At 42.4% G+C, this 25,186-nt stretch overlaps 1 protein-coding gene and 1 long non-coding RNA gene across 4 annotated transcripts in view; one reads left to right on the plus strand and one right to left on the minus strand.

Annotated features, from left to right (window-relative positions):
* The first annotated feature begins 2,144 nt into the window (after positions 1–2,144).
* Positions 2,145–25,186, plus strand: part of GRHL1 (grainyhead like transcription factor 1) — a 52,356-nt gene continuing 29,314 nt past the window's right edge. For both annotated transcript variants that reach the window (XM_038560754.1, XM_038560755.1), the window contains exons 1-8: positions 2,145–2,320; positions 5,623–5,809; positions 8,537–8,607; positions 10,806–11,196; positions 12,203–12,279; positions 13,706–13,862; positions 14,055–14,166; positions 15,140–15,234. In XM_038560754.1, the coding sequence (XP_038416682.1) occupies positions 2,301–2,320; positions 5,623–5,809; positions 8,537–8,607; positions 10,806–11,196; positions 12,203–12,279; positions 13,706–13,862; positions 14,055–14,166; positions 15,140–15,234 (1,110 nt within the window). In that variant the 5' untranslated portion in view covers positions 2,145–2,300. The remainder of the gene's footprint in view (positions 2,321–5,622; positions 5,810–8,536; positions 8,608–10,805; positions 11,197–12,202; positions 12,280–13,705; positions 13,863–14,054; positions 14,167–15,139; positions 15,235–25,186) is intronic.
* On the minus strand, positions 7,875–14,172 carry LOC119869767. 2 transcript variants are annotated; one of them, XR_005372056.1, is made up of 3 exons: positions 14,015–14,172; positions 13,779–13,934; positions 7,875–8,154 (listed from the first exon to the last, which is right to left on the minus strand). It is a non-coding gene; the product is annotated as an uncharacterized LOC119869767 (long non-coding RNA). The 2 variants fall into 2 exon arrangements; XR_005372057.1 differs by lacking the exon at positions 7,875–8,154 and adding an exon at positions 9,195–12,508.

A 25,186-nucleotide genomic window follows, 5' to 3' on the forward strand; every position in this document is an offset into this window, starting at 1 on the left:
CTTGTTCCCAGCCTTCCCAGGGAGCTCCAGGATCCCATGTTGGTCCCGTTGTTTCCTCCCTTGCCAAAGTGGAGATGCTTCTAATCCTGACATTCAAGACCATCTCTGTGCTGATGACTCCCCCACAGTCACTCAGCCCCTTCTTCCCTGGACTCCACACTCACTTCCAACCTACCGATACATCTATTTGGATCTCTAATAAAAGTCTTGAATTTATGTCCAAAATGGGACTCCTGACTTCCCCCAGACATATGCCGGCAATCTTTCCCAACTCAGTGATGGCAAATCACTCCTTCCAGCCTTTACCTGAAAACCTTATAGTTGTCTTTGACTCTCTTTTTAAAATTTTTTTAAAAATTATTCTTTAATATTTTATTTATGTATTCACGAGAGACACAGAGAGAGGCAGAGACATAGGGAGAGGGAGAAGCAGGCTCCCCGTGGGGAGCCTGATGCAGAGGGACTGGATCCCAGGACCCCGGGGGTCACGACCTGACCTGACCTGAAGGCAGATGCTCAACCGCTGAGCCACCCAGGCATCCGGATTCCCTTTTCCTCATACTTTATATCAAATTTTCAGGAAATCATGCCAGCTATGCCTTCAGAGTAGATCCCACCAGTTCTCACTACTCCACTCTCCCACCCAAGGCCACACTACTGTCATCTTTGGTCTGGGCTCACCGCCCCCACCTCTGTGCCCCCACCACCCAGATTATTTAAAGAAAAGGGTGAGATCAGGTCACTGCTCTACTCCAAGCCCTCCATCTTGCTCAGTAAAAACCAAAGTGGGCACGAAGTCCTACATCTCCCCATCCTCCACTTTGTCCCCCTCTGGCCACGGGGGACCCCTGACGTGCACTGTTCACAACTTTATGCAAAAGTGTGCCTCTGCCTCTCCGCCACCTCCTCCCCCACTTCTTCCTCGAAGGACTTTCCTCCTCAGCCTTCCAACCCGGGCTCCACCCGTGCTCTCCAGCGGCCTGCTCTGCTTTTTCTCCCGCAGAACTTGCCACTGTCCAACACACCATACAATTTACTCATTGTGTTTATGGTCTGTCCGCGCCCCCCCTCCACCCCAGGATGCTGAAGGCAGGCAGGCAGGGAGACGTGCTCAGGATCTATCTCCAGCATCTACAACGATGCCTGGCGTACAGGACTTCTCTCAACCCAGACTCGTCGAGCCAGCGAGCAGACCCTGGAGAAGGAGAGAGCTTCAGCTCAGGACAGTTGGGGCCAGGGCAGGGTGGACGTGAGGGCCGGCTACAGGGCTGCGGAAGGCCCAGCGGCGGGCGGCAGATGCAGCCCCAGGAAGGAGCTCTGCGGGGGGGGGGGGGGGGGGGTGGAGGGGGGAGAGGTGCAAGCCCCGATGGGGCGATGGTTTCCGACGGGCTTAAGGGGTGCGCAGGGAGGAGAGGGGGGAGACGGGCAGGGCCAGCAGCGCGGGGCGGCGCGGAAGAAGGGCGCGCGGGCACCGGACCCGGCGCCGCGGCTGGAGGCTGATGCCACCGCTCGGCAGGTCCCGCCCCGGCCGCGCGAGGGGGAACCGCGGTCAGGAGGCCGTCACATAGCGGACAATGGAAGATGGGCGCGCGGGCGGTTCTCCTGCCCGACAGCTGCGGGGGGCTCGGCGAGGACCCAGACGTCTGAGCTTTCGCAGGTAAAAGCCAGGAGCCTCGTAAATAAGTGGGCGCGGACGGAGGGGGGACGGCGGGCGGGGGCTCCGTCGCCGCAGCGGGGAGGGCTCCGGTGGGCCGGCGGAGGAAGGACCCCCCGCCCCCCGCACGCACACGCGCACACACACACACACACACACAGGCCGGAGAAGGCGGCGCCAAGGCACGGCCAGTCCCTCGGGCGAGCCGCCAAGGGCCGCGACTGCAGCGCCGGGCAGTGGGCGGGCGGCGGGGCGGGAGGAGCGCGCCGGGGCCCGCGCGGCCACGCCGGGCCCGGCGGGAGGCAGGCCAGGAGCGCGGGGCGCGCCGCACCGACGCGGCCACGCGGAGCGGCGGGCCCCGCCCCCGCGCCCCCCGCGCCGGCCAATCAGGCGGCGCCGCCGGCCGCCCAGCCACGAGGCCCCGCCCCGGGCCGGCGCGCCGCCAGCCAATGGGCGGTCGAGCCCGGGCGCCCAGAGCGCGCAGCCCGCGCCGAGCCGGCTCAGAGCGAGAAAAGCGAACCCAACCCGTCGGGGCCGCCGCTCCGGACCTGCCGCCGCCGCCGCCGCCGCCTCCTCCCCCCGGATCGGGTGTACTGTCCCAACCCGAAAGTCCAGTTCTGCGGCCCGGCAGCGGCGAGCAAGCGCGATGACACAGGAGTACGACAAGTGAGTGAGGCGGCGGCGCGCGGGTCCGGCCAGGCGGCTTCAGGCCGCCGCGGCGCGCAGGGCCGGCCGCACCTGCCGCGAGGCCCGGCGGGCGGGGGGGGGCGGGGTGGGAGGCGAGCCCGGGCGGGGGGCGGGGGTGCGAGGCGAGCCCGGGCGGGGGGGGGTCGCGGAGCAGGCCGGGTGGAGGGGGCGCGGAGCAGGCCGCGCGTGTGGGGGCGCGCGTCTCGCCGTCCACTTTCTTCCCCGCAGCGGCCTCGGCGCTCGGCAACCCCCCCCCCGCGCCTTTGTTCCCCCGAAGCCCCTGGGGGGGCCCTTGTGTTGGAGACTGGATTCCGGAGGGGAGACCTCTCTCCTCAGCCCCCTCCGCCTCAGCGGCCTTGGGGGGGGGCCTCCCCGCGGGCGCGCCCCCCGTCTGCGCCCTGCTGCTGGCCGGGGTGCGGGGAGGGAGACACGGGGCGCCCCGCGGGCTGCGGCCGCGACGTGTGGGCGTCCCGCTGCCCCCCCCCGCCCGGGTCAGGGTCCCCTTTGCTCAGGGGGTCGCGGCCAGCTCTTTGGGACAGGCTCCCCGGCTCGGGAGGTAGACGACGTCTCGGGTGATCGATCCCTTGTCCGTGTCCTTCGGTCCGCCTGCTAGAACTTCCAAAAGGAGAAATTGAGGGAAAAGTTGAAGTGCTCTGATGTCCTGGCATCATCCCCCCCCCGCCCCCCCCCGCTGGCTGTGTGAGTGAGAAAATTGTTGTAGGAGTTACTTTGCCACTTGCATCATTGATGGTAATTACAGATTACTGTAATTAAAAATCCTCAGAAAATATCAAGAGGGTGAAATCTTCGAAATCACCGTGATAAACAGAACGTACTGTACTAATACGTCTTTCGGAGTTTGTGGTTAAAGAAATATTTTTGACAAACGCGAGGTGGCCATGTAAAGATGTTCACATCAAAGGGACCCTGGGGGAGGCATATTTCTGTCTTAGCCACTTTTCTGCAAATGTAAAATTGTTCCGAGTTTAAAGCATGAATTAAGGAAAGAAAAAAGCAACTTGTGCACCAAACCAATCCGTATACTTCAGTAAATCCAGACCAGAGGTATTCCTTCTAGTTTTAGAATTATTATTTAAGCGTGCTCTTTTTTCTTTTTCTTTTTTTCGTGCTCTTTTTTTCTGATTTGGGAGGTTAGGTACCGTATGGGACACCGTAAGTGGATTAGATCTCGTGTTGTAGAATGTGCAGTTAAATCATGACTTGAAATACATTTCAGAAGTTTTTTGAGAGATCGTTGGTGGAGGGAGTTTAAGACTCAGGAGAGGTAGTGATGGGCCTTTAGGGACTAGCAACTGCCTGACTGTCATATGAGGAAGTAGACTAAGGCTCCTGGTTACTGTTTATTTCTTGACTTATGGTTTAGATAAGGCAAATTTCCAAAGCTAAAATTTTGGCCTTAGGCATGCTTTGAAAATGTAAGACACCTCCAGGGTGATCACAAACAAAAACCATTTGCAGAAAATATTTTCTGTTGCCTGTACAAATTTGGGATGGGGGTGGGAGAGAGAGGGAAGCTGAAAAACTAGCATTACGGGAATCGAATGAGCCAAGTGCTGTCATAATCTTCTGGAAGTAGCTATTACACTATTAATAATAGCTTAGCAGTACACCAGTAAATCACCTCAAGATACCACTGATTCAGTGGCTCTTACTTACACACTGCTCCTAAAGGTGTAGGGAATGCCCCTTTGTGTGTGTGTGTGTGTGTGTGTGTTTATTTATTTTGAAATTGAGATTAATACACGCAGCCTTCATTTTTAAATAAACTGCTTCATTGTTTTTTCATTTGTTTGTTTTGTGTTAGAATGATATACCCCCTCAAGAGTGCTTGCTTTTCCTACTAAATATAATTAGTATTTGGATTTTATGCCTTGGAGTTTATGCCGAGACATGAGTTTAAAACATTGACTTTGAAATAAAACCTAATTTTGAGGATAAATTAAGTTGTTGGTCCGAGTTCCCACCCCATTTCAAAGATGTTCTCCTTTTTGAAAATCTGTATCTGTTTTTTAAAGGGCCGGAGTGACTGACAAACCCTAACCTTTGTTGATTACTTGAACAGATAATCAGTCTTTCTACATTCACTTTTAGAGTAGGTAGGTCACCTTTAGGCCATTTGCATATTTCATTTGTGTGTTGCAATGAGAGCTGATCCTTAAATATACTTGTTAGGATAGTGATAATTCAGAGTAGGTTTGGACATTAACAATTTTTTTTCCCTTAAAAAAAAAAAACTTTCATTTTGCTGGAGTTCATGTTCCACTTTTTCTTCTTATTGACTTATTAAATAATACCAACTGAACAGTTGTTGAGACTGTTTACATTTCAAGTTTTGGGAATCAGTAATGTTTGTTTTAATCTTTAAAATTAAATCTTCTGTAAGACTTGACTAAGATCTCCGTTGATTTTCTGGATTTTTCTCACCAGACTACAGTGTTAAAATGAAACCGTTCTTGCCCAGTGTGAAAATCTAGTAAAGATTTTTAAAAACAGATTTCCCACCTATTTTCTTAAAAAGCTCTTTTTGTTCAGTGGCTTTATTTATTGTTGTAGATTCTTAAGTGTTTATCTCTGAGATAAACAGTTAACTCCCATGCCAGAAAATTATGCCTCCTTATTGATTTACAGTCCCCTTTGGCCACATTCCATCTCAATCTGCTGGTAATCAGTAGAATATTCTAACTTTCTCATATACCCCCGAGGATTAAACGAAATAGCTCTTTTTCTTTCCGCCCCCTCCTCCTCTCTCCCTGGTTTGTGGGTAGGAAAGTTTTTAAGGCATGGTATCAACAGAAGAAAGAGGGAAGTAACATGTAGCAGCATGATGACTGAATCGTGTATACTCTCTTTAAGAGGGTACAGTCCTGTCTGCAGATGTCTGAGGAGAATAAATGTTCTGTTTTGCCTTACTTTGTCCTTGTGTTTGTTTACTTAAATGTTTGAATAGCCTGGCATTTTCTTGGAGTGTTTTTTATTTTGTTTTGTTTTTGCCAAATAGTATATCCTGGGTCACATATATAGGTTGACTTCAGGCTCCCTGGCTGCCTCAATACCATATATCTTACTGGGGACCTGTTGGCATTCATTCAAGTGGGTTGTCTACTGGTCTTGTCTTCATTTACTTTGCTGGGGTGGGTCACTGGGCTGTTTTATTGAAATATCAAAGAATTGGTTGTTTCGGTCTTTAAAAATTAGCTTATGGTGCCTTGTGGTAAAAAGTATGAGATATATGTGTATATATGTTTTTAATTTCTCTGAAGCAAACGGCCAGTGTTGGTTCTTCAGAATGAAGCACTTTATCCACAGCGGCGCTCCTATACGAGTGAGGATGAAGCCTGGAAATCTTTCCTGGAAAACCCTCTCACTGCAGCAACCAAAGCGATGATGAGCATCAATGGAGATGAAGACAGTGCAGCTGCACTGGGCTTGCTCTATGACTATTACAAGGTAGACGTGCCTCCTCTTTTAAAAACCTAACGACAGTCCAAGATGCACTTGATTCAACAGCGTGTAAAACAGTAATTTGCTGGTAGAATGTAATGCAAGTTGCTTCTCTAGTGACTATAAATAGTTTAATGAGTGCTTTGACTTACTGTGGTTCAAAGCTGAAAATCTACGATCATAGAATCAAAGGGTTGTTTTTAAAATGGGTGAAGTAGCCAGCTGTTCTAGCTCAATCTGAAAGGTGAAGCTATCATAAAAGAAGATGGTAGATGTATCGTATTGGGATTGAACGTTTTACTAAAGGTGCTTCTCGGTGCCCCGAAGAGTAGAGAGTGGTTCATTTACCTGTGCTCCAACCTTTATGTGGGATGATTTCCTTTTCTTTACATGATATTACAGAGCCTTTTGATTTGATTGTAGGATTTGTGAAGTAAAAAAAGCTATTTCCTAGTCTTGGAGTTTCTAGTTCTAAGAGTGGGATGTGTTTTGTTGCCTTTTCTATAGATTAGTCTTGAGTAATCTGTTCTCTCCCTGGAGTTTTATGTGATGTTCCTGTCTGGAGATCTGTATCCTCATCATCGTCCTCATAATACTAGCTACCACTTACTGATTATTTGTATCACACTAGACATGTTATCAGCATACATGTTATTTCTGATTTCCAGAAAGCCTGCAAAATATGTGGTATGATCCCTGTTTTGCAGATGGGAAAAAAAAATTAAGTTCTCAAGTCACACAACTAGTATGTGTTACATCCAGGATTTCAGGCCTGGTCTGGATTGTGCCAAAGTCATCCTCTTCAGCTGCCATGCTGTCTCCTATGGAACGTACTTTGCTTGATTTATTCTTTGGCATTCTTCTTTCTGCCCAATAATAGTATGTGGTGATGGCTATATATCACAGCTTATTTTTTGCCATATTTTTGTTTTTAAAACTTCCAGATTAGAGAAAACTTAAATTTAATTGGATGATTAACGCCCAGATACTTTCACCTAGATTCACCAGTTGCTTGCCTTTTGTTACATTCTGGCACTATATTCCTTCCTGAATATAAGAACTGCAGAGGGAAAAACGCAAAGAAGATAGCTTGATTATGATTACCAAATTAGGGTGGGACCTAAACAAAAGATTTAATTATTTTCTGATATGAGGACATGTATCCAGCTTGTTGTGTTTGAGAGACTGAGGTAAGTTTTGTCTTGGTTTTTAATTTGAATGTGAAGGGAAACTTGTGTAGTAACTAATGATAACTATAAGAAATCTTTGCCTGGGAAGTAGAGCCAAAGAATTCCTTTGAAGTAGAACTTATGAGATACCTGTTCTTCATATGGCTTGTTTTATTGACTCAATCAGTGTAAAAATCGTAAGTTTCTAAGTATTAATTATGAAATTTGAAGTTACATATTTTTAACTAAACTTTTGAAAATGAGAGAAGACCAACAAGTTTAGTGACAAAGACTGATGTAATGATTGCTGGGGTTGTAGGTGTATGTGCTTTAAATAAAGGATCCTAAAAGCATTTTATAGGGGATCCCTGGGTGGCTCAGCGGTTTGGTGCCTGCCTTTGGTCCAGGGCGCAATCCTGGAGTCCCGGGATTGAGTTCCGCGTCAGGCTCCATGCATGGAGCCTGCTTCTCCCTCTTCCTGTGTCTCTGCCTCTCTCTCTTTCTCTATGTCTATCATGAATAAATAAATAAAATCTTTAAAAAAATATTTTATACATCATGTCTGTCCATTAAGGTAAACAATCTTAGTACTAATATGTCAGGCTTCCTGTGATAGGTGTAGTGATATTTTCTTTTTTAAATGAACTGATTTGTTTCAGTTCTTTGGATATAAGCATTTCTGTTGTTTTTGTATAATAATTGAGTAGCCTCCATGCCCAGTGTGGAGCTTGACCTGGGGCTTGAACTCATGACCCTGAGATCAAGACCTAAGCTGAGATGAAGAGTCAGACACCTAATTGAGCCACCCAGTCACCCCTACATAATAGCTTTGATAAAGCTTTAAAAGCACATTAACGCACAAAACAATTTATTTTGTGTTTAAAGGTAATTATATTCATACATTCACAATGAAAACAGTTTCAAACACTTAGCAGTTTTGGGGTATATGTTTGGAGTTAGTCTCAGGTGGGTTGATGTCTACATTACGCCTGTAAGGTTAGCCTTTCACTTCCTGTGTAAAGAAGAGCAGAATCAAAAACAACAAACTGAGTTCGATTTGTCCTTTGGGTACCAGGTAGTGTGAATCCCAGAGTATCTGAAGAAATTTGTCATTTGAAGCCAGCACTTGTATCTTGGAAATGAACTGTTGGTATAGCTGATCCTTTTGATTGTGCATTTGATCTGAAAGGAAGGAGTGAGAACACTGAGAGTCCAATTGTATTTTCAGTAACTTCTTTATTCTGTTGTGTGGATAAATGGGTAAAACCAAGCCAGAGGTATGTCTTTTACGAGATGAAACCCAAACTCAATAACAAAGTAAATTTGTGATGCCCTGAGTTTATCTGGCAACTAAAGAATTGTCAGTTTTTACATATTAATCTGGTGACCAGATTTGTAAGCTCTTGAGGACAGACACTGTCTTATTCATTGTGTATCCCTGCAGCCTGGCATTTGGTAGGCAATCAAGTAGACATGAATGGTTGAACTAACTGAAAATTAAGAGGCTGTATTTATACTCCACTAAGTGAGAACTAAATTGTTGTTATGTTTGTTAATATCTAAGGTGCCAAGAGAGAGGAGGTCTTCAACAGCAAAGCCAGATGTTGAGCACCCAGAACCAGACCACAGCAAAAGGTAATGTCTAATAGCATAGAATAGTACTATTGTATTTTCACAGGTTCCTATGAAAATAAAGCAGGAGTTTAAGTGAAAAAGCTCTAGGTGATAATTATGATTCTGTTGCTCTGAGAAGTTGCCAGTGTCTTTAGATCCTTTCTGCAAAACAAAGCATTAACTTTCTTTTTCTGTGGAGGAATGTTTTTAGTAATAATGTAAGTGAACTGTTCCCTTAGTTGTCTTTGAGTTTCTCTTAAGAAGGGTGTGGCTTAAGGCAAAGGTGGGGGTCCTTTAAAACAAATTAAGTACCAATGATGTTGAATAATGGTCTAAGTAAAACTTGATGACACAGCAGTATTCCATACTTCTGTTGAAGTTATTTTAGGTTAAAACTTTCAGAACATTAAGGCTTGACTTTATAGCCATGAAAAAAGAAAATTAAACACACGTTTTAAATTTCCCTGTGTTCTATTAGTAATAGAAGAGTAGAATTTATTTATCTATTTCTTTATTTAGAGAGTTCAAGAATGGAGGGACAGAGGGAGAGAGAGAATCTTTTTTAGATTTTATTTATTTATTCATGAGAGACACAGAGAGAGGCAGAGACAAAGGCAGAGGGAGAAGCAGGCTCCATGCAGGGAGCCCAACACGGGACTCGATCCTGGGTTTCCAGGATCAGGGTCTGGGCTAAAGGCAACGTTAAACCGCTGGGCCACCGGGGCTGCTTGAGAGAGAGAATCTTCAGCAGACTCCATGCCTAGCTCAGAGCCCGGCATGGGGCTCGATCTCCCGACCCTGATATCATGACCTGAGATGAAATCAAGAGTCAAACGGGTCACTCACTAAGCTTTCTAGGCACCCCAGGAGTAAAATATTTTTAAAGAAAGAGTGATCACTCATAATCCCACTATCTGAACAATTTATTTATTTACTATTTGGGTATTGGTGCACATTTTATGTGGTTGTGGTTGTATTCACAGATAACATTTGTTAGTTGGTGTTCTTCTACTTAATCCCTTCCATAAGTGTTTTCCATGTTGCTGTTTTAATCTTCATAATTACCCTTTAGAGAAGGGCTTATGGCTTTTATTATGTTACTTTTTATTATGGGCATTTTCAAACAACAGAAGTAAAGAAATATAAGCCTATGTGTATCATTATTAGCTTCAACAGTTACTAACGTAATTCCTCCTGTTTGATCTACTCTTCCCTCTTCTCCAACTTTTAAATTAACAATTAGTTTATTTTGCTATAGTTTGAAGCAAAACTTAGTTATCCTAACATTAAGGCTGTGATTTTTTTCTACTACAGAGCCTCAACAAACAACTTTCTAGAAAGCTTTTTCCTTTCTTTCTTTCATAAATTCTCAGGTTTGAACATTTCATTGATCAAAATGTACAAAACTGCCAAGTTGCTTTCTTCCTTAAAGGTATCAGCCTATATTGTTTGAGGGGGCTTTGAAAATTCATTAATTTTATTGTGGACTAGAAATCATCTTCTGTTGTCCAGGATATTTAAACCAAAAGTAATTGTATGCAAATATATCTACCTGTACAGTGTAAACATTGGTATTTTTTTTTCTTTAGTGGTAGAGAAAGCCCAATAGGCATAGGTACTAGGAAAAGTGGTGGCCAAGTGATAATAGTTCATACTTCCTGAACTCTTGTGTGCCAGGCATTATTATACATATTTCAGTGTATCATCTCATTTCATCCTCATCACCACCTTGTGAGGATAGATATGTTTATTACCCCCATTTTATAGATGAATATGTGTACTTACGAAGAGATAAAATAAGTGTCACAGAATTTGAACCAAAGTGGAAGCTTGAAGCTCCAGCCAGTTACATTTGTAGCTTCAGGCTTCTAGTGAAATATGACCATTGTATTAGGATTATTGAAAATAAAGTGTAGTAGAGGAGAGCTCTGAGTTCTCTATACTTCAATGAAATTTTGCCTGACACTTTTGGATTTTATGACCACAAAGTCTTTCTTTTTCTTGTTCTCGTAATGGGTTGTCATTGCCATTTTCTATTTATTTGGTTTCTTCCAAGTGTATTATTATTATTATTATTAATAATAATTATTATTACTGTTGCACAGGACCCAATGGCCCATTGCCATTAGGAAAATAAAAATTGTTAAAGAACTGTATGTGTGGGGAAGTAGTGAGTTTCATTGAGTTTGAAAACACAGTTTTCTTTTCTTTTCTTAAAGAAACAGCATACCGAATGTGACTGAGCAGTCCCTCATTTCTGCTGGAGAAAACAGAGTGCAAGTACTGAAAAATGTGCCATTTAACATTGTCCTTCCCCATGGCAACCAACTGGGCATTGATAAGAGAGGCCATCTAACAGCTCCTGATACTACAGTCACTGTCTCCATAGCAACAATGCCTACTCACTCCATCAAGACAGAAACCCAGCCCCATGGTTTTGCTGTGGGAATCTCTCCAGCAGTGTATCATCCTGAGCCCACTGAGCGGGTGGTGGTTTTCGACCGGAATCTTAATGCTGACCAGTTCAGCTCTGGTGCTCAACCCCCAAATGCTCAAAGGCGAACTCCAGACTCTACCTTCTCAGAGACCTTCAAGGAAGGCGTTCAGGAGGTACAGGAAATGCAAGCATCTTCCTAAGACTTTTGTGTGTTTGTATAAGTATTGGGTTCCACCTCTTCCTTGTTATGTAAGCTTGAAACTCAGCCTGAAATGAATGGATTAGGAACAAAAGATTTTTTTCTTTCCTTTTTTTTTTTTTTTAAAACGAGAAAAGGCCCATGGGTATAATTTGTAAACTAAACCTACAAAACCAGAAATTATTATCAAGGGCACATGGCTAATCTTACCAGCATTTGAGTTAACAATTATGATTTCAGCTAAGTGATTTGTTGGAAAAAGAGAACCCCATACATAATCTTCCATCAACAACAGATATCTCCACATAAGTCTGTTTTCAGCTTTTGTCCTAGACCAAAACAAGATCCCTGTAATTGGTCTCAATATAAAATGACTTCTTATGTATTTGTTTGGTCTCTCTTGGTTGGTAGTATAGTCAGGGAGGCAGTAGGTCTTGATGATAAATGCGTTGTGTAAAATTTACAGATTAACTCTAAATGCTTTGGGGGTTTTGTGGTGATGAAAAAGTTAGGGAGTGAAGAAGCTATATTTAATGTCTCATGGGGGAAAGGAACATCCCTCTGGCTTATGGAGTTAGGAATAGAATAGCCTTTTCTGAAAGAATGCACCAGTCCATCATCGGTGGTGCAGACCTGATACTGTACCTTCACTTGGTGTGATGATCCCTGTAATTGCAGGATTTCGGTTGCAGATTCTAGAGTTTGAACAGAATTGAGATGTGTGGGGAAGTTGGGAAAAGGGGAGTAAGACAGCACTCTGGGGGAGTGCCTGCATGTTGTCCTCATCTAATCGAGTGGCATATAAAAACGGATATTTTTCTTTCAGAATTTTTTTGTAGAGTTAAAATTCTTATTAAAACAAATATTGAATGAGTAGTGGGTTGCTGTAAGCCACATACTTCTGTGCTGTACCACATATTGGTCTTTAGTAAGCCTGATAACCAGTTAAATAGTTGTGGCTTATTACGTTGATATTTCAGGTTTTCTTCCCTTCGGATCTCAGTCTCCGGATGCCTGGCATGAATTCAGAGGACTATGTTTTTGACAGTGTTTCTGGGTAATAGTTGTCTTTTAATTTGATTTTTAACTTTCAGCTTTTATGACTTTTTTGTTAATTTGATACTGGAAAATCAGAGGTGGCTTTGGTGGTATTAGCTTTGCTAGAGGACATTTGCTTTAGTGCATTTAATTTTGAACTCTGTACTGTGTTTCATGTTTCCTTAATTCCTGGTGTTGGTGCTTTTTCTTTCCTTCAGTTTCTTTATGTGATGGTAGTAGAATGGAGTCTAAAAGAAGAGATGAGACGATTAAATTAGATCTCTGAGCTCCCTTCTGTTTCCTAAAGCATATAATTCTGTGAGAATTTAGGAATAACATCAAGTGGATAAAGGCTTTTATTTATTAGCCTCACTCATGGTAAAATAAATGAAGTCAGCTTTTTTCTGACCTGAAAGCCTCTTCTTTTAAAACCTCACAAAATTGTACTTCTCACTGGGAATATGAATATCTTCCAAGTTAATTATGAAAATGTACAAACACCTTCAATTGCTTTTTAAAAGCATTTACGATTTCATTTTATAATTTTGTTTTATGCATTTTTTGTATGTTATATCTTGAAGTAAAAACAGTTGATTTCTAAAAGTCTAGGATTTTATGGAAATTTAGACTTCCCTTAAAGATCTACCTCAAGGTGCAGGAGTCACAAACTCAGATGCCTGTAGGATCTAAGATAGGGGTCAGTAAACTTTTTCTGTAAAGGATCAGCTAATACATATTTAAGCTTTGTGGGCCTTAGAGCCTCTGTTGCAACTGCACAGCTTTGCCACTGCATTACAAAAGTAGCTATAGATAGTACGTAAGTAAAGGGTATGTTTGTATTCCAATAATACTTTATTTATAAGAATAGGTGTAATTTTCAATCCCTGGTCTAGGAAGGTTATTAAACAACTTGAGGGAGATACATGCATGTCACTTTAAGGTGATACTAGCTGTAGAGAACTGTGCAGTGCTCATCCAAAGACATTTAAATTACAAGCAAAAACAACAAAAAAGTGCTGTGCAGACCAAATCGAATTTAATCAGAGGACTACCAGCCACCTGTTTGCAACCTTTGCTGGGTAAATACCAAATTGGCAGTAGTATCTTGTGAGATTGCCTTCCAAAGTCCTTTTTGGCTACTTTACTATCTTTAATATCCTTAGCTTCCAAACTTTGAATTTTTGACTTTATTACTTCATAGAATTTCTAGTTGGCATTTTGTAGCCTCGCAAATGAGAGAGTTGAGAATATCTGCATTGCTTAAGGTTATATTTATGGTGTAAGAAGTAGCGAATGCTATTTATAATACGACAGTCAGTTGTATGTTTCCTGATAGTTGGCTATTTGCATACATCCACATAGAAGCATTTCAAGATTGAGCTAAAGCATAAAGAAAGTTTCCAAAAGAGTGGATTAGAGAGCTGTGACTCTTTTTTGTTCTTTAGAAACAACTTTGAATATACCCTAGAAGCCTCAAAATCACTTCGACAGAAACCAGGAGATAGCACCATGACATACCTGAACAAAGGCCAGTTTTATCCTGTCACTCTGAAAGAGGTGAACAGCAGTGAGGGGATCCACCGGCCCATCAGCAAAGTCCGAGTAAGTTCTGTTCTTAGTTCTCTTCTCTGGGAAAGCTGATCAGAGCTTAATAGTCCCAGGTCTGAAGAAGATCTAAATGAAGATCCAAAATTGCAGTTTTTAGCCCTAACTGTAAAATATAACACTGAGTAAGATTGCCAAAAGAGACTCACCGTTTAGTGTCTTTATGTGATAATGCATTTTCTTTCATAGAGTGTGATCATGGTGGTTTTTGCAGAAGACAAAAGCAGAGAAGATCAGTTAAGGCATTGGAAGTACTGGCACTCCCGACAGCACACAGCTAAACAAAGATGCATTGATATAGGTAAGGAGCTGTGGGGCCTGCTTTTATTCCCAGAGGTGCACGCATCCAGTTTTCTCATTCCAATTATTTTTGGCAGTGATCAGCTTCCTGCCGAAAGCATTTGAATTTTTATGCCAGCTACTGATCTGTTCCAAACCCTGTTCTCGGCCTCCTGGAATCAGTGCATTTAACATTACTTCCTTCATAAGGACATATGGCACAGGCGGTGGCTCTCCAAATGACACTGGGACCAGAAGCTTTATAGCTTGCTCACATAAGAGTGTCCTGCTCTTTGGTCTGCAGAGTTTTTGAGGTGAAGAGTCTTAAGAGATACCAGATTATCCGTAGATGATGGTAGAGTGGAGAAAACAACCTAAATAAACAAGTAAAAGCAAATACTGCTGGCATGCACTTACCTAACAATCTCTCATTTACATGTTGAACTGCACTGCTAGACTCTTCTGTCTTTAAAGAGACCCAGAGATGGATCTCTTGGGTTATAGCAACAGACCTGTGCAAATCCATATTTAATGAAGTGGCTTGATGAGAATGTCTGTTTTTGCCATGTGTATAATTTTTGCATAAAACCATTGTCTATATTACAAGATGGCCCTTAATCTTAGCGTTACTCTTTCATCTTTTGTAACATGATATTCTCTTTTCAGAAAATGTAAAAGAGCTGAGTTCTAATCTTGGTTCTCCAGGCTAGTTTTGTGACCTTGGGACAATTACTTAAACTTTTTAGTTCCAAGTATCTCAATTTTGACATAATGAGAAAAAATTAAATCTGTCTAAGCTTACCTCTATTTTAAATATCTTGTGATTCTTTTTCTTCATTTTGTGAACCCTAAAAAGGGTTAAAAATATCAACAAAATGTTAATTTAAATTTTTCAGAGGCAATAATATGGGGAGTGGAATCTTACTTTGAACCGCTAGAATCTCACAATGGAATCAGAAATCATGATTTCTCTTTCTTTTTCATCGCTCATGTAGCTGACTATAAAGAGAGCTTCAATACCATCAGTAACATTGAGGAGATTGCGTATAATGCCATTTCCTTCACTTGGGACATTAATGATGAAGCAAAGGTAGGTAACGGAGTCCAGGGGCTCCTCCTCTGCTTCCAGCTTTTTGAAGGAAAGTGGGAGAAGCTTAATGATTTGACAACTGTTTTTTTTTTTAAATGGTTTTACATGTTTTTGTTCTTTTGCTAAGGAATAGGGAAAATAAGCTGGATAAGAAGATAGACCAGAGCCATTAAGTCATGAAGTGCATGAAAATGAGACAAAGGGATCCCTGGGTGGCCCAGCGGTTTGGCGCCTGCCTTTGGCCCAGGGCGCGATCCTGGAGACCCAGGATAGAATCCCACGTCGGGCTCCCGGTGCATGGAGCCTGCTTCTCCCTCTGCCTATGTCTCTGCCTCTCTCTCTCTCTCTGTGACTATCATAAATAAATTTTAAAAAAATAAAAAAAAAAAAAAAAAAGAAAATGAGATAAGACTTTGGGAGAAGTAGTAGCTGTTGTCTCATTAGCTTTGTCCTTCTGAGTCAGCAGACCCAGCTGGGTTCTCAACTTTCTCTCTTTTCATTATTTTACATTTTTTGAAAGTACAGCTTCTCCCAGATGTTATGAAGCTGTCCTTGTTCCCTCTCCTTCCTCCAAAAGGGACAGTTTTTGTCGACCTGCGTCAGCACATGTGTTGCAATGTGTGATCCCACAGACTGGGGGGGGGGAGCCTGCCACTTTGCACTGCTTATTGGGGTGCCTGACACCTCATTCCCTGTGTTCCTTATCCTCATTGCAGAATGACGTTAATACCTGCCTCCTGTCTCCTGCGGGCACGCTGTGTGGGTTGTGAAGCTGTTGGAGTTCTTCAGAAAGGCCCTTATATACAAGTTATTGATAGCTCTACTCTCCTACTGTTACTTTCACATACAGCTGGAGTACGGTTTTCCTCTCTGAGGCTTTTCCTCATGAAGAATTACCTCCAGTTCACATGGTCATTTGGGTCATTCTATTCAGAGCTTTTGGTCCTTGTAAGAAAAATTAAGCATACTAAGTCATCTCTGCCCTTCCTACAGCATTCTTTCGGTATAATTCCTCTTTCACTGAATTATTAGAGCTTTGGTGTTTAGTGTTTTCTTTAGGTTAGTTTAAAAACTGGGAGCTCAGGGATCACCATAGAAACATATTAATTTGTGGGCAGTCCGGGTGGCGCAGATGGTTAGTACATGTTGCAGACATGCACTGTGCATTGCACTGCTCTACGTCAGGGACCAGGTGCAAAGGGAGGACCATCTTCCTGTCCTTCTCAGCCTTTTTATTTTTTCTTTTACTTACTCAACAGGAATTTTAGCAATGATGAAATAAGACAGCATTAGGTATTGTTGCATAATTTGATTTTTTACTGCCTAGAGTTGCTTTTTTTTTTTTTTAAGATTTTATTTATTTATTCATGAGAGATACAGAGAGAGAGGCAGAGACACAAGCAGAGGGAGAAGCAGGCTCCATGCAGGGAGCCTGATGTAGGACTCAATCCCGGGACCCCAGGATCACGCCCTGGGCCAAAGGCAGGCTCTAAACCACTGAGCCACTCAGGCGTCCATAGGGTTGCTTTTTAAAAAATCATATGACTGGATTCTTGAGAACCATGTTTGTTAACTTGGTGTTATAATTTAGAATTGCTTTCCTTTCTTATTGGGGACATCCTGTCTAAGGCAAAAGTGTGTCTTCAGTGGAGGATGTGGCGAGTCAGGTCTGCCAGTCTGTAAGGAAGCACAGGCAATTGCAGTTGCGCTGAGGTCTTCTTGCCAACCATCACCCCAATCCTATACGAGTATCCTCAGGTTGTATCCAGAGGCTGGCGCTTGATTAAACCCTGAATTCACTACAGAAGAGTTGTTAGGAGGAAAAGGAAACTTTTCATTTTACATAATTGTTGTTACAGTTATTTTGAAATTAAATATCATAGGAGGACTCAGAACGCTTGGCCCTGTGCCCTCTGGGTGCTTCTGTTCTTAAAGCAAAATAGAGATGGACTTCCTGTTTGCCATTAGGGACTAATTGAGAAATTGTGGAGGAAGTGATTGGGAACATGTAAGTCCTGAGTCTACTTTTCTGTCCTATCTGTGACCTGAGCTTTAGTCCCTTAGTTCACTAGCTCAATTTTCTCCCCTTTATCCCCCTAGGAAAATAAGAAGGCTGTGGTGGCCAACTCTCTTTCTCACTGGCATGTCATCAAGATTAATAAGCACTTGTCAGAGTGCCTGGAGATCTGGGCGGAAAGGCCCTGCATGTGGGCAGGGTGCTTTGTTTGTCTGATGTGTCACTCTTCAGGGTGGGAGTAATGAAAGCCCAGATGATGGGCCAGGATAATGGTTGCTTTTATTCTGAGGACCTTCGGCATATTGGTATTAAGGAGAGATATTGCTGGAGGTGTGTCTTAAGTAGCCTTAATAGCTACTTGTTCCTTGATGTAGGTAAATTCAGTTTTCATTTCGCCTTCCAGACCCCCAGCACTGACTTGGTTTTTTAAACCGCCTGCTACCAGAAGGAGTTGGTGCCGTTTCTTAATGAGGCTGTTAACCTTTTGATGCTGCTATCAGGCATAGCTTCAAGCGTGTGGTGGAATTCAGTACCTAGATTCTCTGCTTGTCCTGGCCAAGTTGATGTTTTCTGTTTTTACACTTAAAGTAATTGGTGCCCCAGGGCAGCTAGAGTGAACAAGTGTACATGCAGAATCTTGTGTAGATTTTTTTTATTTTTAGTTCTTTTTCAAAAGTACCTACTTTCTTCGCCCACTTTCTTCTCATTTAGAATACATTTGTTGATTCTTAATTCCTGTTCATTCTCCCCCATAAACATAAGGGTTTTTTGTATATATGTGGTATTCCCTTTTCCCCCAGTATGCTTTAAAAAAAATCTCATATCCTCTTTTGGCCATGCCAGGATGAGTAAAACCAGAATTCTGGCCCAGTGTTGACATCTAAATCTTCCTTTAGCTTCTGTATCTCTCTTTGGAGGTGACTGTTTTGAGGACATAAGAGGTTGAATCTTGAATGCCATGGCCTATGTTCCAGTTTGGGAAGAACACTGCCCAAACTACACTTACCTCACGCTGTCCCTGTATACGCTCCCATCCATCAGTGTTATCATATACCTGTATTACCATAGGAACTTGAAGGAGTTATGGAACTTGTGAAAAATCATGAGTTTTCAAAGTGGCAAGGAGGAAGAAGCTGCTTTGAAAGCAGAGATAGCTTAGGAACAGTCCCCTAGGTAGCCCTAACCTCTCTACTGTGCAGACCTATTTGAATTCATTTACCTGTCTTCCACATGAAGTTAGATTTGTCTAAGTAGCCAGGTTTCTTTTAAAGAGGCAGAAATCTCTGGACAAATTAAAGTCCATCAGACACTCAAAATCCCTTGTGGAATACCTTTATAATCAGATTTCTTTCCTTCCGATGTACATGTGAGATCAGCTGCTTGAGGTAATTTTGGCAGGGAGAAGCATCTACCTTTGAAACAGTAAAAGGTCGAACTCTGGTAAGGTGCTGAAGTTTAGAATTTGTGAGTTCTGAGGGCATTGGTCACATGGGAAAGAGGACTAGGAAGTGAGAAGGGTGCATGAGGAAGATAAGAGAAGGTACACACCTTCTTGGGCTATATAAAGATTCTGTCCAGAGTTCACTGTACACCTCCTGCATCGCAGGGATTCATGACGTCAGCAAATAGCTAGTGCCTGCCATGAACAAGGCACTGTGCTAAATCCAGGTTAATGACACCAGTGTTATAATTCAGATGTATTGTAGGCTTAAATAGGTTTTTGTGGGAAAGCCTGAGATCCTAAATAGAACATCATGATTTCTAAGGGAAAGGGTGTTTATGCCACTTCACAGATGAACTTCGGAGACGCTAATAATTTTTAAATTGGGACTATCTATCCTATCCAATTACAGTATTTCCAGAACTCAGTGGTTAATTCTGGATAGCCTGCACATCTTGGCCTTGAGTTTTATTTCTTGCTTGGGTTGTAAACGTAAGAGTTTACAACAGCATTGAGATTTGGTTAGTGATAGGAGGTAAGGGCCTCTCAAAGCCTGAAGATCTAAAATAAATAGAGAAAACAGAAGTTAGGGAGAGAGAATTAACTTCATTAACTTCCTTGAATGCTTGTTTTATGCTAGGCACTGTGCTGAGTTGTCTTACCTATGTTTGTACTTAATGAGGCAGTGCTTACCTTTTCAGTACCCAGAAAAAAAAAGCACTTAGTCCCTTGGATGAGTACATGTTTGCTACTTGGTCATCACAGTGAGGCTGTCTGAAGAGGCAAGAATCTAGACCTTGAAATGGACAGAAAGTGCTTTTGACAAACCGGCACCTGGCTGGTTGTCAGTGAAGCATACGACTCATCTTGACTCATCTCGGGGTTGTGAGTTCAAGCCCCAATGTTGAAGGGTAGAGATTACATTAAAAAATAAAATCTTTAAAAGTATAACAATTCTTATTAATAGAATAGCATTATGGCTTCACTGTTAAAAATTTCTGTAGGGATCCCTGGGTGGCGCAGCGGTTTAGCGCCTGCCTTTGGCCCAGGGCGCGATCCTGGAGACCCGGGATCGAATCCCACGTCGGGCTCCCGGTGCATGGAGCCTGCTTCTCCCTCTGCCTGTTGTGTCTCTGCCTCTCTCTCTCTCTCACTGTGTGCTTATCAAAAAAAAAAAAAGAAAACATAAAAATTTCTGTAGTAGAAGAGCGCTTTGCTAACAGGAAATAATTTATGTTGATTATTGGATAAGTGATGTTTGACTACGGAGAAATAGAAATTATAGTTGTACTGGAATCGAGTGAAAACTCGGCCAGCCAGCCAGTTCCACCCAGGGGAACACTAATAGGAAGGGATCTCTGTTGATGGAATAGGAACATAATGAGTTATAGTTACCTAGACAGTGTGGCAATAGGAAAATAGCTGTAGTTCAGAGCAGAGCTCAAGCTTTCTTTGATCATCTATATGTAGCTATGATCTCCATGAATATCAAGCAAATCTTTTATTTATTGTTAGAGATTTTTATTTAGAGCCACGTGCATGTGCACATGTGTGTGAGGGGGCAAGGTGAGGGGGAGATAATCCCTCAAGCAGACTCTCTGCTGAGCAGAGAGCCCATGATCATGACCTGAGCTGAAATCAAGAGTCAGACACTTAACTGACTGAGCCACCCAGGCACCCCAAATATAAAGCAAACCTTTTAAAGATGTAATGGACCCCAGGGATACAAAATATCTAACAGATTTTTTTCCCAAAATGACTTCTCAATTTTTTTTTTTTAATAATTTTTTTTTTTTTAATTTATTTATGATAGTCACAGAGAGAGAGAGAGAGGCAGAGACACAGGCAGAGGGAGAAGCAGGCTCCATGCACCGGGAGCCCGACGTGGGATTCGATCCCGGGTCTCCAGGATCGTGCCCCGGGCCAAAGGCAGGCGCCAAACCGCTGCGCCACCCAGGGATCCCCGACTTCTCAATTTTTACACCAGAAGGTGTTCTGTGGTGCAGCTGCCCTTGACAAGTTTGGTTTTTAAACTCCCCAGCAGAGAGATTACTGTCAGATGTGCATCAAGCTCCTGCAACATCAAGAAGTTAGATGTGGAGTTTCGTTTCGTTTCATTGTCTAGTGCATCCGTGGCTTAAGACAACCTGGCCTTTTACCTGCAGGGCTGTAAAGAGTCTTCGTTAGACATTCAAAGGCAGCGCTCCTTTTCAGTCTGTGATTGGATTTTTTGCAGATGGACAGAACGACATCTTTTTCTTGGTGGCCTGATCTTAACCTGTGGGGGTGACAGAACCAATTTCTACATGTTTTGTAGGTCAGTGAGAAGGGAAGGTAGGGGCAGTCAGAAATAAGATAAAACCAGAGCATTCCCATTTTCTAGAGGAAAAAGACCTATCAATGAGAGCACTTTGTGCTTTTACTTTTGATTAGATCGATCAACTCTTAAGAAGGAACGCCGAGGCGTTCTGAGCCAAATGTTTTATGTGTCATGGAGAGGCTCATGTTACAAAAGGAAGAGGATTAAAATAGAATGCACAGCCTGACTGGGGTTCTGAACAGTTTTACCATGAGGGGCCTGTGTGTGGATGCAGTATTGGTATCTTTTCCTTTTGTCTTCTCATCTCAGCAGAAAGTGGTGGAGTTCCTGCTGAGGGATTATTGAGGCTTGCAGAGTTCATTCTGTCAGAGGGGTGTAACCATTCTGGTAACTTGAACTTAAGACTTTTTGTAGGTGCTTGTGGGATGCGGGTTTATGAGTTTAATAACAGTTTGTTGTTTTGTCTAAGCATAATATCTGGAATTCATTGTGAGAGTAATTTTTAATTTGTTTGGACTGAGCATATTGCATGCATTTATAGGGATTCCATTCTAGTGAAGCATCAATTAAGTGCTCTATTAAAGTAAGGTGTTGCCATGTTTGGTTGCATTAAGTAGGGACAGGTTCGGTTTGTTTCACAACTTTAAATTTCCAGTGTGAATGGGAGGGAGGAGGGAGAGAAGTGAGTCAAGTATTTTACTTGCAATTGCGATTAAATGCACGCAGGTGATTTAAAACAAAAGCTTATACTCCCTGGCCTAAATAGAAGTCGGGAAGCATTGCTGCTTTTAAAACAAAGGACTTGTAATGTCTAGGCAGATACAAGGCTGACTCCACTGAGTGGAATTATCCCTGTGTTGGCTTAAGGAACCCAGGTGGTGGGGAGGGTGAGGAGGGGGAATACAGGGTGGTAGCTGAGCGGGCTTCTGAATTGTCCTACCTTTGACTCCAGGGGTTTCCGTTCATGCAATTTGAAAGTACATATTTATCAAAGTAAAAAATAAACTTTTTTGGTGCCAGAAACATAGTCACATTCCTTTATAGGAAATGAATAGTCTTTAGAGTTTTAGTTTGATCAGTTTTGGAAATGGCAAGAAGTTTTTAATTGGAAATTGTGGAGAATGCCTTTAATTAGCTGGTACAGAGTAAATTTTTAGCAATTAGAAAGTTTACTTTGAAGAAACTGTTCTGGGTCTGATTGTAAGGAAGGTTTCTCTTTGAAACTTCTTACATTTCTTTTTGTTGGACTCTGGCTTGAAAGTATTTCACTAGTATACTCTAGCATCTAAGCGAGAGGTTCAACTAGATGGAAAATAAAATGCACTGAATGCTGGTGGAAATTCAGAATCCGCAGGTAACAATAGCACACATTTATTGTAGCACATGCCTGAGGGTAAGAGCCTAGCGCATGATGTTTTTGATTGGATAAGGGAGACACTTGGCAGCTGAAGAAAGCTTTGGTTTGGTAGTGAAACCTGTATCTTGAGAAACAGGTTTGAGGCATCATGTCTGCTTAGCCACCATTTGTGCTGTCACCTATATTTTTTTTTCTCTTTTCTTTTCTTTTCTTTTCTTTTCTTTTCTTTTCTTTTCTTTTCTTTTCTTTTCTTTTCTTTTCTTTCTTTTCTCTTCTTTTCTTTTCTTTTCCTTCCTTCCTTCCTTCCTTCCTTCCTTCCTTCCTTCCTTCCTTCCTTCCTTCCTTCCTTCTTTCTTTTCTTTTTTTTCTTTTTTGTCAAATTTTGCTCCTTTTACCACCCTGCCACTGTCAAGAAACACCGAGCTCCTCTACAGAACTTTGTCCTTTGACAACTTGTCACCTCAACTCTCCTTTCCAGGTCTTTCCTAGAAATTCCATCTAAAGTGGTTTTATAAATCTGTCATTTCAACCAATTTTGCTCCTTGTGAGATAATTGGAGAGCTCTGACTCTGGCCTGACATTATTAGTAGTGACTGCATTTATCTGAGCAGTAGGGGGCCTTGGAGTTCATGTTTCTTTCAGATGGTTGATGATCTTCATGCAAGACTCCAAATCCTTTAATAAATATAAGTGAACTCTCTAATTACTCATTTCAGGACTTTTTTCTTTAGTTTTTTAAAGATGGAAAATATCTTATAATTAGGAATTTTGATTGGAAGTTAGCTTGCCTGCTGCCAAAGTCAGCCCTTATGACCCATATGCTTACCCGTCAGTTCTAAACCTAGAGATGCTGGAATGTGATCTGTGTTTGTCTTGTGTCACACCTGCATCCAGTTCTGCATATTTCACAACAAACATCCTACTTATTTGGGACAACAGGTGCCAAATCACTGTATCTGCCAAGTATCCTTAAGTTCATCAGGTCCTGCTTCAAGGATATGACAGAGGGAAGTTAGTATGCGGGAACCTCTGGAATGTCTCTGCGTGTGTCTCTTCCCATCATCTTTTCTGTTTCTCTCTCTCCCCCTTTTCTCTTTGTCTTTGTGATTTTTTTTTCCCCTGGCTCTCTGCAGTCTGTGTAGAAACTGGAGCTGCCATGTGGGCGGTGTGGGAAGGCAGAACTGAGGCCACAGGAAGGGTGAGGACTACCAGAGCCTGTGTTTTCTTCAGGGAAACATCCCACGTAGAGGTGAGAAGAGTTTAGGTTAGTGCCTTGCTCTTCCTAGATCCTTCTCCTTCTTATCCTCAGTCCTTCAACTCTTTTTCTTACCTCTAGATGGTCATTTGATAGTCTGAGAAACAACGCAAATCCTGGTGTCACATTTGGAAGCTTCTAGTTCAGGCTGTGAGCATTCTGTAAGAGGGTTTTTTTTTTTTTTTAAATCACCTCACATCATCAGAGTAGTGGGGAAGTATGACTTTCCTAGGACTATCCAATATATCAGTAGCCGAACTGGATTCTACTTCTGAGTTTATGACTCAGTCTTTGATACCTTCTTGGGCTTGCTTAATTAGGCCTGCACATACAGAATAAGTAGAGGAGCTATAGGGATCTTACAGAACTACAATAAACAGAGTTTGTTTAGTTTAGTTGTGTGGTTTTGGTTGGATAGGAGGAATGTTGTTTAGGATTAAGCATCTGCTATATAATGCTCAATAAATGTTCCTGTCGACTTAGACTTTAGCCAAGAATTGGATCTTGATTCTTTGGCTTACAATGGTTCCTGCTATCATTGGCTTCAGTCGACATTTATAACTTCATATCAACATAGTGGAAAAATAGTGATTTATTCTCAATAATTAGTGCTATTGGATTTTTTTTTTTTAGAGCTATTGGATTTTAAGGTGCAAATAAACTTTGTTTTTGACCTCACATTGTAATTTCATATGTCAGGAGTTTTCTAACTAAGAAGAGCTCTTTTAGATATGTTTTGGAGTGATCTTCTGACTGATCTGGGAAGCAGTTAAATTAAAATCTGTTCCAGGATGTCTACGTACAATTTAGTAGATCAGTTACATCCTAGGAATAGAATTATAAACTTTATATCTGTATTTGACTAAGCTGAATTTTAATACCAGATTGGATTAAAATAATAAAGATTCCCAGAGGCAACTGGGACTATATCCAAGGTGGCTGCAGCTTTCTCTGAGGACCCACGTCATCAGCTAAACCTTCTGACTTATATGAAGCCAAATCGGAATTGGGCGTAGAATGCCCTTTGATTTGAAGGAAAGGGACCTTTAATTTCATACCTTATGATCAAAAAACAACCTCTGCTCACAGCCATTTGGGGGTCACTTTTTCCCTGCTTTTCTGCTTCCCTGCATAATTTTTCCATGAGGTGCTTCTTCAGCTCTCTGTGCTTTATGGTGGCAGTGTGGTTTCAAGAGCCCTGAGTTTGGAGTAGGAGACATGGGTCCTGGCTTTGTCTTTGCCTTCTATTTCCCGTATATCTTTCACTGTATCTTCAGAGCGCGACAACTGAACATTATCTCTGTTGAGTTAGAAGGTGTGGAGTAGCCAGAGTCTGAACCATATGGTGCTCATGCTAAAGGTAAATGTTTTTAGGGTATACAACAAATAAAGAAGTACATTTTTGGAATATAAAATATTTTTCAGTTACCAGTTTTTTGAAGCATCTTCCATAGATAAATGAACCCACTTTTCTTGTTTCTTTTCTTCCTTCTAACAGATCTTTTCTTGCTTATGTTTACCAGACAGTTGAAACTCATTTGAACTATCTGTGCATGGTAATA

Source organism: Canis lupus, chromosome 17 (genome assembly GCF_011100685.1).
Source record: "Canis lupus familiaris isolate Mischka breed German Shepherd chromosome 17, alternate assembly UU_Cfam_GSD_1.0, whole genome shotgun sequence".
Taxonomy (NCBI): Eukaryota; Metazoa; Chordata; class Mammalia; order Carnivora; family Canidae; genus Canis; species Canis lupus.